Raw genomic sequence first — 12,750 nt, 5'->3', positions numbered from 1 at the left:
GAAAATGTGCAATTTGGGAAATTGCGAGTGTGGTTGCTCGCCCCGCCCCCCTCCCACGAGTTTTGCAAGACGATTATGTTGTCACGTCGCTCCCGAGATCGTTTGTGTTTCGTTTTGAGAGGGTTGTTCCCCCTGAAAAACGCGTTTTGGCCTGAAACGGTTACGTTTTGTGCGTTTTTGGCGCCCCCTAAGGGTCGAAGTGGAAATGCTTTTGGGGATTTGTTGAATATCCCACCCGCAACTTGTGGTTTAAATTTGGTGTTGACTGGATGTTTCGTTTATGATTTATGTCTATTTTTGGCAAAACGGGCCCCTCTCGCTAACTTCGGAAGCGTGTTCCGGACGAACGGTATGGACTATCGAAATATCGCTTGAATATGTTTATCGCGTGGGTTCAGAGATCTTTTGTACCGATTTTTGTGACATTTGGAGTAAATATGTGGGAAAAGGAGCAAAAAGTGTGTTTTGAAGAGAATTCAAAATGGTGGAAAATCTATCCTGACGCAAATGGGCGTGGCCTATATGGGGAGATGCGTCATGACCCAAGGAATCCAGGGAAAAAATAATTTTTATTTTCCGACCTACGGTTCAAGAGTTACAGGCCGAAACGTAAGGTGGGCTGTTATAGCGCCACCATGAGGCCAAGTGATGTATTTATTTTTTCAATAATCCTTGCCATAATTATGAATCTCCTCTCCAAGTTTTGAAACTGTAGCTCCTATGGTTTGCGAGAGAAAAATATTTGAATGTGAGTTTTTGCATTTTCCCATTCAAGTCAATGGGGAAAATTAATTCACTAATAAATTCATATCAATTAAACGATACAACTTTTCTCTTAGCAAAATATAAGCACTCGATTCCCGATGAACCCGGTCGATTTGACATATGGCGCGAGTGTGTGGCGCAAAAACTGTGGGCTGTGAAACGCGCCGAAAAAAAGTTTATCTAGAAGAATAAAGAATAAAGAATAAAGTTTCCCTAGAACTATAGTGTGTTGCCCTGTAAGGGCAACCACACTAACTAGAATTGACAGAGTCAATTTTGACAAGTGTGCCTGCAGCTCGCTAAATGCGCGACCTTGTGCAGCGGTTCGGACCATGAGACCATCCGCCGAGTCGTCTGCGTTTGGTTGTGAGAGGGTCGCTCCCCGTGAAAAACGCGTTCTGGCACGAAACGGTTACGTTTCGCGCGTTTGTGACGCCCCCTAGGGGTCGAAGTGGAAATGCTTTTGGGGATTCGTTGAGTATGCCACCCCCGACCTGTGGTTAAAATTCAGTGTTGACTCGACCTTTTGTTTGTGATTTATGGCTGTTTTTTGCCAAATGGGCCCCTCCCGCTAAATTTGGTAGCCCGTTACGAACGAACGATATGGACAATCAAAATATCACTTGACTATGTTCATCGCATGGGGTCATAGAGCGTGTGTACTGCTTTTTGTGTGATTTGAAGAAAATATGTAGGAAAAGGAGCAAAAAGTGTGTTTTGGAGAAAATTCGAAATGGTGAAAAATCTTCCCATGTGCAAATTGGCATGTCCTATATGGAGAGATGCGTCGTGACCCAAGGAATCCAGGGAAAAAAGAATTTTAATTCTCCGACCTACGGTTCAAGAGTTACGAGGCAAGTGGTCCGTTATAGCGCCACCATGTGGCCAAGTGGAAATGCTTTTGGGGATTCGTTGAGTATGCCACCCGCTACTTGTGTTTAAAATTCAGTGTTGACTCGACGATTTGTTTGTGATTTATGGCTATTGTTTGGGAAACGGGCCCCTCCTGCTAACTTTAGAAGCGCGTTACGAACGAACGGTATGGACTATCGAAATATCCCTTGAGTATGTTCATTGCGTGGGTTCCTAGATCACGTGTACCGCTTTTTGTGAGATTTGAAGAAAATATGTGGGAAAAGGAGCAAAAAGTGTGTTTTGGAGAAAATTCAAGATGGCGGAAAATCTATTCTGGCGCAAATGGGCGTGGCCTATATCGGGAGATGCGTCTTGACCCAAGGAATCCAGGGAAAAAAGAATTTTAATTTTCCGACCTACGGTTCAACAGTTACAGGCCAAAAGGTAAACTGGGCTGTTATAGCGCCACCATGAGGCCAAATGAAACTATTATTTTTTATTTAATCCTGGAAATCATTATGAACCTCCTCTCTAAGTCTTGAAACTGTAGCCCCTATGGTTTGCGAGAGAAAAATAATTGAATGTGAGTTTTTGCGATTCCCATTATAAGTCAATGGGGAAAATTAATTCACTAATAAATTAATATCAATTAAACTATAGAACCTTTCTCTTAGCAAGTTAATAGCACACGATTCCCGAGTAAGCCGGTCGATTTGACATATGGCGCGAGTGTGTGGTGCAAAAACTGTGGGAGGAGTAGCGTGCCAAACTTTGGGGAAAAGTATGGACAGAAAGAAGTCTGACTTAAATAAATATGAGTGATAACAATAAGTTGCCCATGCTATGCATAGGCACACTTAATAAACAAACAAATAAATAATGAAGATAACATACGTGTGCTCGCCTTCCAGGCGAGCCCACAATAAGTGTCGCTTTCTATTCAACAATATTTGTGTTACTTTTTTATTTAATTTGTTTAACATTTGTTATATGAGATACTTTAATGGTTTCCTGTGCAAATAAGCCAAGTGCTTACTAGGATCTCCTTTTAGTTGACCTTGTACCAGTGAACTGTACCGTCATGAAACTGTACAATTTTCTATGCAAACTTCTAATAAAGTCTTCAATCAATCAATCAATCAATCAATCAATGTAGAGATCAGGAGTTTCACACAAAAATAATGTTTTCCACATTCTCTCACATAGAACCTATATGTAAGCCTATTTGAGAAAAACTGCCTGAAATGAAAAACAGATAAACAATGCACCAAAAATGTCCCTTCCCAGTTTACAATTACTACTGTATTCCAGTTTATATCCTATTATAAATCTACACTTTCTGAGTCATCTCCTGGTGAAAATATTTATAGTTCGATTAATCCCATGAACACTTGCTTCCCTACCCTGAGGCACACATACAGCGAATACAGCAAATCTACAACCTTGTAGATGAGCTTGTGGATTGGCTATTTTAGGCAAAGAGATTTGCAGCTATATTTTCGTACAACTTAAGAAAATCTTCCATTAATTATATCCTCCATTTTGTCTGGGTACAGTACGTACCTGGCAGGGAGCTGCAGGGCTAGATAGGGCGCTATGCTCCAGGCCAGGTTCACGTTGTCCTTCCACTGTTTCTCAGTCAGGCTGATGTACCTGGACCTCCAGTTTGCGATGCTGGTCTCCACAGACTGCTCTGTGGAGATGGCCAGCTCCTGGGTGGACAGGGGGTTGTACCAGGTCGTCAGGCGCTCAATCTCACTGGCCTGAGGAGGAGGGACATGCGACAGGGACGTGCAGAGAATGTTAGAAAGGGGCAGGGGCTGACACATCTAAAAAAGGGCCTTTTGGTGAAAACATCGAAAATAGCAGACCTCCAAGCTCACAACGCATCATGCTGCGACACGTTGTGAGCTTGAAGGTCAGATATTTTCAGTGCTTGATACCACACTGAACTAAGCTACTAATAACACTCAATCTACACTGTACATTTCTCAGTGTTTGTTCAACTCTCAAAGTTACAGTCCATTTGGACCCCTGGTGGTCCCCAGACCACTGTTGTAGAACACAGTGCAATACAGTACACAAAGTTCTAATTGATAACCAATAGAATCTTTTTTTTTTTTGCATTGTAGATGGGCAACACAAAAAAGGGGGCATAAAATCAATTTCTTGGTTATTGATATTACATAATATGCGGGCCAGCAGTTTCCCTGTGAAATACAGTTGAACAAGAATGAAGAAAAGAAACGGCCCGCCAGCTACACTCAGCTGGACCAAAGTGGTTTGAACCATCACGCTCTCCCAGGGGTTAAAAATACAAACAAGTTCAACTTAAGATTAGTATTCATGCCAGAATTGGAGGGCTGGGGATATATTTTGCATTTACTAAAGGAGTAACAAGTTTCTCAACTACAGCAAACGCTTTACAGTCAAATAAAATAAAGTACCATCTTGAATTTATTTATTTTATCTTATGAGAGGCGCTATAGAACGTTTTCCAGAGCGCTCAGCAGCCAGTGGTGGAGTAGAAGTACATTTATTGACAATGAGAAATACTCAACTAAATTACAAATACTCAAAATTGTACTTAAGTACTACAGTACTACAGTAAATGTAGGTTACTAGTTACTTTACACTACTGTTTACACCGCAGCCATGGCTGGCTGTGCCCTCTACAGAGCACTGCTCAGGAAAGCGGTCTAGGAAAGGCCATAGGCACAGAGTCACCTCAAACATTCTCCATTCTCCACGGAGCACAAATGCACTAAGAAACTTTCATGGCAATACAAATGCCAGCCTGAAAAGAGCATAGATTTGTAAAGATAAGTGAGAGTAGATGACGATTCTTACGAGAAGTGCTAGCAGTAGAGTTCTGCGCTTGGTGTAGTACTTGTGCAGCTGAGAGCCTCTGTTGCTTTTCTTAGACAGTCCTGAAAGGGCACAACAGAAATGTATCAAACAGACGCAAACTTCATATGTAGCGTATATTTCATGTACTGTATACGAATAACAAGCAGATGGAGTTATGCTTCGCTACACTGTAACATTTTGAGTGTTAATTTAACTCTGAAGGGGAGCACACACCGGCTGCGGACGGCACGCGTCAAAACAGCCGCCCGCCATTATTTTCAATGAACATGCCCACACCGACAGCGTGTGTTTATGCCTCGCCCGTCCATAGATATAAAACACTAGATACCTCATCTGCCTCTCTAGTTCATTGGAGCGACGAAGTAACGGACGCCCGGGAAAAACAGAGGGATCGCTGCCAGTCAAAGTGAATACTGGCCAATCACAGTGCGTCTTTTCCGGGACTTATCAATTCAAATTGAGCTTGCGGAAGTTCTTATAGTCAGAATATGTGGTTGTTATCTCCCCGGATCCGCCTCTTCATTCATTTGATATCAAGTGCTGTCAGCCACTACGTTCATTCTCATTTGCTCCAAGCTTCAAGTATAGGCCCCCTCTCTACCCACAGTGCATCTCAGGTGGTACATTTAAGCAGTCTCACTTCGGTCTGTTGAGTCTATGTCTGCTGCCACACTGACCGGACAGCTGTCAGTGTTTAAAATTCCCTCCACCTCCCCGGCCTCCTCCTGTGAAGGCAGTTTCAGGTTGATATGTATTGTTATTATGGATCAATCCGCGTGTCTATGATTATTGTTCGTGATCTGCACTTGGTTTCATATTCGTGCATGTTATGTCTGTATATTACTTTCTCTGGGGGGTTGTGGTATCATGTTCGAGCAGAATAATCTGCATCATCACAGCTGAGCTACACCGCCAAACTAAATGCAATATCATTGCATGGTAATAACATTAAAATAAATGGTATGGTAAATCTAAGTACGTGTGGTTATTCTGAGCTGAAATATATAAAAGAACAGAGCTTTATTGGCGAATGTGTGACGCACACGGAAGCGATGCACGCGGAAGCGATGCAGATTCCCTTGGTTCTGCGATGCATCTGCCATAGAGCCGATGGAGGCGTCTACCTTTCTATGTCTATGCTCCGATACGCCACTGTTCTATCTTCCAGGCATTGCCGCGCGGTGAAAATGTGCGCTGCCTTTCCGCAGCCGGTGTGTGTGAACAAATGGAACTCTGAGAACACACAAATGGACCGGGTCCATTTGGTTGCATTTGTGCACTTTCAGAGTTACAAATGGATAAATGAACACTGTTTACTATGTTAGGACTTTTTCTTTTTCTTTTTTTTAGTTGCAATTCCAAGTGCATAATCATCAATTGTGTGTGTGTGTGTGTGTGTGTGTGTGCGTGTGTGTGTGTGTGTGTGTGTGTGTGCGTGGTGTGTGTGTGTGTGTGTGTGTGTGTGTGTGTGTGTGTGTGTGTGTTTTACCAGACTTCTTGGATATGGTGGACATGCCAGAGGACAGAGGGTAAGTATTGATCCATCCCTGAGCCACTTGCTGCCTCTGACCCACAGCCACGTCCAGATTGCTGCGGCTGTCTGTCACCGTCATCACAGACAGGCTGTTGACCGACATGTCCTGGTTGTCTGGAGAAGAGGAAACATCCCGTTCGTCCAAATATTCCAACATCAATCTATTGCTATGTTAACCACTTTCTCCCATAAACGGAAAGAGGAGGCGTTACACCCCACGGTCTAATCCGTACAGTTAATGCAGAGATCCACAAAGAATAAACAAGAAATGTCAATCCACTAGTATGTCTGTGTCCCTTTTATGGAGATCTCTTTATCGGTCTGTCCTTGTCCCTTTTATGCCCATATCCAATTTACAATGTTCAATTATAGCATTTTAATCCAGAGCGATTTACAATAAACAAGGTAATAAATACATCAGTACATCAACATCAATACATCAAATGCAAAAGAAATAATAGGCTAATCTAAGAAAAAGATATGTAGACCAAGCACCTAGTAAAGAAGCATTCAGTAAAAACTTGCTATCTAAATTACATGTATGGTCATTGAGGGTTGGCAAGTACTATGGAAAGTGCTATGGGCAAAAAAAAAAAAGTCAAATTTGTTCTCCTGCTATGCTGCAAAAATGTGGAAGGCCCTACCGAAGGCCTTAAAGGAGTGTAAATCCCTACCTTCCTTTAAAACGGCACTGAAAAGCCACGGCGGCTGCTACTCAAAACTGGTAAAAGAAAATCATTGAAGTTGAATCTCCATATATGGAGATAACCTACGCATCACACTAAGTCTGACCTCACCAGCCCATATTTGGGCATGAGCAACTTATGTCTCCATATATGGAGATATGATGACATCACACAGTCCTCAGCCGATGATGTGGCGTGATGTCATACAATACACAAACGAGCCCTACAGTATAAAGGGGCAATTCTTGCCAGGAAAGAAGCATTTCTTCGACTCAGACCTTATCGCCAGGGTTGGCTTATAGCAGCTGTCGGTAGATAATGCCGGTCTTATATAAGGGTCATTTGTGTACGGTGTGATGTCATACTGATGTCAGCAGTGTGATGTCATACTGATGCGGAGATATGAGCACACAGTCCTCACACAGGCCGATGATGTGGCGTGATGTCATACAAACAGACCAGCAACAACAGACTGTTGCCACAGCAACGTACACAAAGGTTTGTGTACACATCACACTGCTGACATCAGATGTCATACTGATGTCAGCAGTGTGATGTCATACTGATGCGGAGATATGAGCAGGGCAAAGGTGTGACGTGTGACGTGACGGACGTGACGGACGGCCGGTGGAGGTTTTGATACTAAACTGCGACCTTACGGTCGCAACAAAGCCCATCCTTACCTCCCCCTGACCTTTCTTCTAAATACCATTCATTTTGCATTGTGTTTTTCCAGTTTTAATTTGTTTAATAGTACTGTGTTTTATTTGTCTGTCATTCTATGTTATACAGTATGAGTACAAAAAAAAGGATGGGGTCCTTTTTTGAAACAAGCCCAAAAGCTTTTTTGAGTGATCCTTTTAGTTGACCTTGTACCAGTGAACCGCACTGTCATGAAACTGTACCTTTTCCTATACAAACTTATAAAAAAGTTCAATTAATCAATCATTGAGTCTTCAGACCAAGGCGGAAGCTACAGTAGGGAGTGAGTCTTCAGTTCTAAGTGCAACGGGAAGTTTATTCCACAGTTTGGGGGCCAAACTGTGATGCATGATGTCATCAGTATATGCCCATATCCAATATGGGCATGCCCACATACATATGGGTGTATTGGTTGGATAGGTTGTTCTTGCACACCGGATCTCCAAATATGCCTATATATGGGCTTATCGGTTGGATAGTGGAATTGTGAGGTTGTGATGTCACTGTCACTTGTGATGTCAAGTCATTGTGACCTCATCATGATGACAAGAGCATCATCGCTGGATAGTATGCAAGCGCAGTCTCAGATTAAACCACACAAATCTCCAACAGTGGTCCACTCTCAAGACTCTTCAATACCGACCTCCAGGAGTTACAAGCATCCTTGCCTTCCACGGGCCCTCAAGAGTAACTTCTCAACACCAAACAGGAAAAGTCAGACCCATACGTCTTATTCTGCTGGTGGGCATCTCATAACTATCCCTGGATCGTCCATCATCACTAGTCACATTCCCTCGTCCGCCTAAAAAGAAGCAATAATCTCCTGTTTTTATAGCCATCAAGACACTGCTTGCATTGCTGATTTGATCAGACTTGTTTGTAGGAACGGGCGAGAAGATCTGATCACCATGTCCGGAATTGAATCTCTTCAATCTCATATTGAAGATGATGAGGAGTTGGATGAGACATTCATGGAGAGGCTCTGGGGGTTGACAGAGATGTTCCCAGACACGGTGCGGGGCTGTTCCGTCTCCCTTGCTAAGAACGTTTACAGTTTCTCCCGCCGAGCACTCTGGGTGGGCACCACTTCCTTCATGATCCTGGTTTTTCCCATGATGCTTGAGTCACAAAGACTACAAATTGAGCACGATTACTTACAACAGCAGAGACAGAACCTGTTCGGCCCTAGCACTGGCTTGCATGGAGCGATGCCTGGCATGATGCCAACAGCACACGGCAAAATGTGACAAAGATGTCCCTGCACAAATGTGAGACCTGCCGCTACTAGCAGCGGAGACAGGAGAGCTCAGATAAAAGCAATCTGAGTTCCCAGAGGTTCTTTTTTTCGCCACTAGGGGGGCGAGAAGAACCTCTGGGCCAAAACTATGATATTCCTGGGCAGGAAGTTGTCCCAGGCTCAGAATCTGAGCTGGGACAATACAGGAAGTAGAGCCCTGTGCAAACCTTCAAAACATTCAGAACAAAAACCAACCAAAACCACTACAACAATATGCAGCCCATGTTTCAAGGTGAATCCTACCAGACTAAGAAAAAAGCAACAGTGATTAACTATTTAATGCCATGTGACGGACCTCGACGACTTAGAGCCAATGGTCCAGGCCGTTACGTGAAGACTTTGACGAGTTCCTTACTTTGAAGCTGGATGGCTTCTGAGCTTATGGGTCACAAATTATTTCCGGAGTAAGCCTGAACAGCTTTCCCTTTTTTGGAGCAGTGCTAACCACTCCTACGTCTGGCTTTGTGTATAAGGTTAACCACTCCTACGTCTGGCTTTGTGTAAAGGTCCCTATGTCTGTATGAGTGTCCGTAGGAGCACAAAACTGACGTCACACAAGACTATCGTCCTCACGGACAGAACGGCCCATACAAGGAGATATGAACTTGTGTCGTGGTTGATACCATAAGGAGAAATATCTATAATGAATGTGTAGGGCAAAGATGTGCGCAAGCTCCATGCGGAACCGGATATCTTAGGAATGGATTATCGCTAGTGGAATATATTTTCTAATTCCAGGACACCCGTGCAGAATATTCTATGATTTTTCAAAGGTTAGTGAAAATCTCTCCGAAAACGTGTCAGGGAACGACAAAAGTCGAAAAACAATGTTGGCAGTCAATGAGTTAAGACTATGCTACAAAAGCCAGGTTTCCTTTAGTTTTCCAAAGACAAAGCTAAAACCTGTTATATGTTTTGACCACAGTATGAACATAATTGACTTTACTTTTCTATGGGGTTTTTTAGCTCCGGATACAGACAGACAAACCAAACGACAGCATATACTGTAAATTCCTAATCTCAGAATACACGTGTGGAATGGGTGTAAAACTGCTATGGCTCTTCAGCATTGTACCTGGTGGCACCAGCTGGGCGGCAGCCAGATACTTCTTGTCTGACAGCAGGCTGGCGTAGAACTTGATCATTATGCTGATGTCTTCCCTCAACCTCTTGTCTGTCTGTGTGGGAAACTTGGGAGCAATGCTAGAGTAGAAAAGCAAAATGGTGACGAAGGATTATTAGACCTCATCATTATTCAAACGGAAGCGAGAGACTTCATTGGGAGTGCAACAAATTCAAAACAAAAGATCTTAATAAAATGATACCAAGAATAGCAGATCTACAAGCTCACAACACAGTGGTTCTCACCCTGTGGGTCGGGACCCCCAGGGGGGTCCCCAAACTATTTTGGGGGGTCCCCAGATGATTAACGTAATGTACAACATTGTTTTCTCTCTCAACAGTAAACAAACCAACATAAAGATTATGTGTATAGAGGGTATCTGCACATTTCTAAAGTGACAAAATAACAAAATAACATTGTCCAAATTGGCAGAAATCGTGAAAATAGACGATCTACATGCTCACAACGCCTCGTTGTGAGCATGTAGATCGGCTATTTTCACAACAGAACCATGTTATACAAAATGTAATGCCACCCCCCCACGCCTGTCAGGGTGGGGGGTCCCCAGTTCAAATATGATTATTTTGCGGGTCGCGGCCTGAAAAGGTTCAGAACCACATACAGTACATTCCTACCTGAAGTAGTCAAAGGCTGTGGAGTAGATCTTCTCCCTCAGCACATTGCGGATGGTGGCACTTGTCACGACATCAGCGTGCAGCACCATCATGGCCAGGGTCAGCAGTCTGGCCAAAATAGACATAGTTCACGTAGTGAGTAGGCCTGTCACAATTATTATATAATGGTCCAATCGCAATTATTTTGTCATAATCGTTTCCATGTTGAAAAATGTTCATATATTTTCAAACATTTTCAAAAATAGTGTAAATAGCAGATCTACAAGCTCACAATATGTCTCATCGCAATGCGCTGTGAGCTTGTCGATCTGCTATTTAATAAAAAGATCTGCTATTTAATGAAAAGAAATAGCACATCTATAGGTTCACAGCACGTTGTGACGTGGTGTGAACCTATAGGCGACGTATTGTCAACCTAGATGTGACGTGTAGGTCAGCTATTTTCACTAATCGAAATAGTGGCTTAGCTGGTTCATTCATAAGGAACAAATACAAACCAGGTCCTTGACTAGAAAAAGTTTGAGAACCACTGCCCGACTCTACCTGTATCTGGGCCCTATGGCAGCAACATGTCTGTTCAGACTGCTCTTGGCTCCTCCAACGTTGTGCGACAGTGACCTCTGCAGGATGGTGGTGAATATCTCCACCTGGTCAAGGCTGCAGTACTTGGCTATCTCGAATCTCTGCACCAGGAACTGCAGGGGTGACATGGGCGGGTATGGAGTGTGGGCGCAATGGAGATTCTTTCTTTTGCTACCAGCACATTCTCAGCAGTATTAGTAATATTACTTAAAGTTGTACTATGTAACTTTTTTTATAAAACAAATCTTAAAATTCTCCTAACTATTAAATCACAAAAGTTTTAGAAGATCCGCGCCGTGAATTTCAGCCTGTAAAGCCTTCTCTGTATGTAAACTGAGATCCTTGCCGTGGACCGGATCTCGCGCCAAAATTGCGTCATCACACTACCGGCCAATCACAGCGAGGGTTATACAACTGCCGGCCAATCACAGCGCATCTTGAAGTGGGGTCGCTATGGCAGCCATATTTGTTGTCGCCCGTTTGTACCATCCCTTCTCTAGGTAATTTCGCCTACCAGGCAGGGTGAAGGAGTCCGTATCTCTGGAATTACTGAACGCACAGGAACAAGGGACCCCTTAAAAGATAGATCTCAGCGAGGTGGAGGCAGACGCGGGGGTCTGAAGGTACGAAAAACGTCCGAAAGACGCGGACGCGACCGCGGTTTGCTATAGGGCTAATGACCACTAGTTGGGCATCTTACACAGTATGGCTTTAAGTAAGTAACTAGTAACTACCTAATAACTAGCTACTGATTTCAGGGACTCTCTAGGTTCCTTTATGGGGATCTAAATTGCCCCTTACAAGTCTGTAACTTTGTTTGAGAGGAGACGTACTTAAGGGGAGACCTTCAAATTTCAAAGTTTGAGAACCACTTTAGTAGACCATAATGCCTAGCAACAGTAGTCCCTATAACAGTTCCCAGTTTAGACTCTTGTGATAACTTATAAGAGTGTGTTTATTGCCAGAAAAGGATGATACAATGAATTAAAAATTGATACAATGCAAGCTCTCTTCGCATGGTATCAAACACGACACATGTGCTTATCTCCTTGTATGGCCATTCTGTCTGTGACATCGGTTGTGGTGATGTCGGTACTTTCTATGACGTTAGTCTCGTGTGACATCCGTCTCGTACTACGGACATAGGGAGACACAATTTCGTACTACGGACATAGGGACACACAAAGCCAGACGTAGGAGTGGTATCACCTCACAAAAACTGATGAAAACTGTAATCATCTAAACACTCATCCATCTAGTTCATTAGTGTCTTGTGTGGCAATGACTAAATTGGGGTGGTTTTGTAGTGATTTTTTAAACCGGTTCTTGGTAAGGTTGCTGCTTCTTCTGTTATAATGGACAGCTGCTAGGCATTATAGTTTATTTTAGACCAAAGACTGACATATAAATTACTATGAGTGCTCCGACAGGAAAAGTAGAGGGTTGGAATATGAATGGTCATCTCTTGACAGAAGAAAATATTGGTTCACCATTCTGTAACAGTGTAATGAGAGCTGGGCAATAAGACTTATTTTATTATCACACCATTTATGGACCAAACGTTAACATGACATAATGTGGTCTCGATATCATCAAGCTGATATTATCCAATGATAGTAGGAACATTTTTGATACCTCATTATGGAATATTTATCATGTGTTATATTATTATAGAATTCAATATTTTGGTCGGTATTAGT

General features: G+C 43.0%; 1 protein-coding gene across 1 annotated transcript in view; it reads right to left on the bottom strand.

Annotated features, from left to right (window-relative positions):
* Positions 1 to 12,750, bottom strand: part of pi4kab (phosphatidylinositol 4-kinase, catalytic, alpha b) — an 84,879-nt gene that overhangs the window by 23,476 nt on the left and 48,653 nt on the right. Inside the window, exons 34-39 of the mRNA XM_080739421.1 lie at positions 11,012 to 11,163; positions 10,469 to 10,576; positions 9,786 to 9,913; positions 5,981 to 6,139; positions 4,471 to 4,550; positions 3,184 to 3,383 (exon numbers count right to left, since the gene is read on the bottom strand). Coding sequence (XP_080595547.1) covers positions 3,184 to 3,383; positions 4,471 to 4,550; positions 5,981 to 6,139; positions 9,786 to 9,913; positions 10,469 to 10,576; positions 11,012 to 11,163 — 827 coding nt within the window. The remainder of the gene's footprint in view (positions 1 to 3,183; positions 3,384 to 4,470; positions 4,551 to 5,980; positions 6,140 to 9,785; positions 9,914 to 10,468; positions 10,577 to 11,011; positions 11,164 to 12,750) is intronic.

This window comes from Nannobrachium achirus (genome assembly GCF_963921795.1).
Source record: "Nannobrachium achirus genome assembly, chromosome: 12".
NCBI lineage: Eukaryota > Metazoa > Chordata > Actinopteri > Myctophiformes > Myctophidae > Nannobrachium > Nannobrachium achirus.
This window is presented reverse-complemented; position numbering and strand designations above follow the sequence as displayed.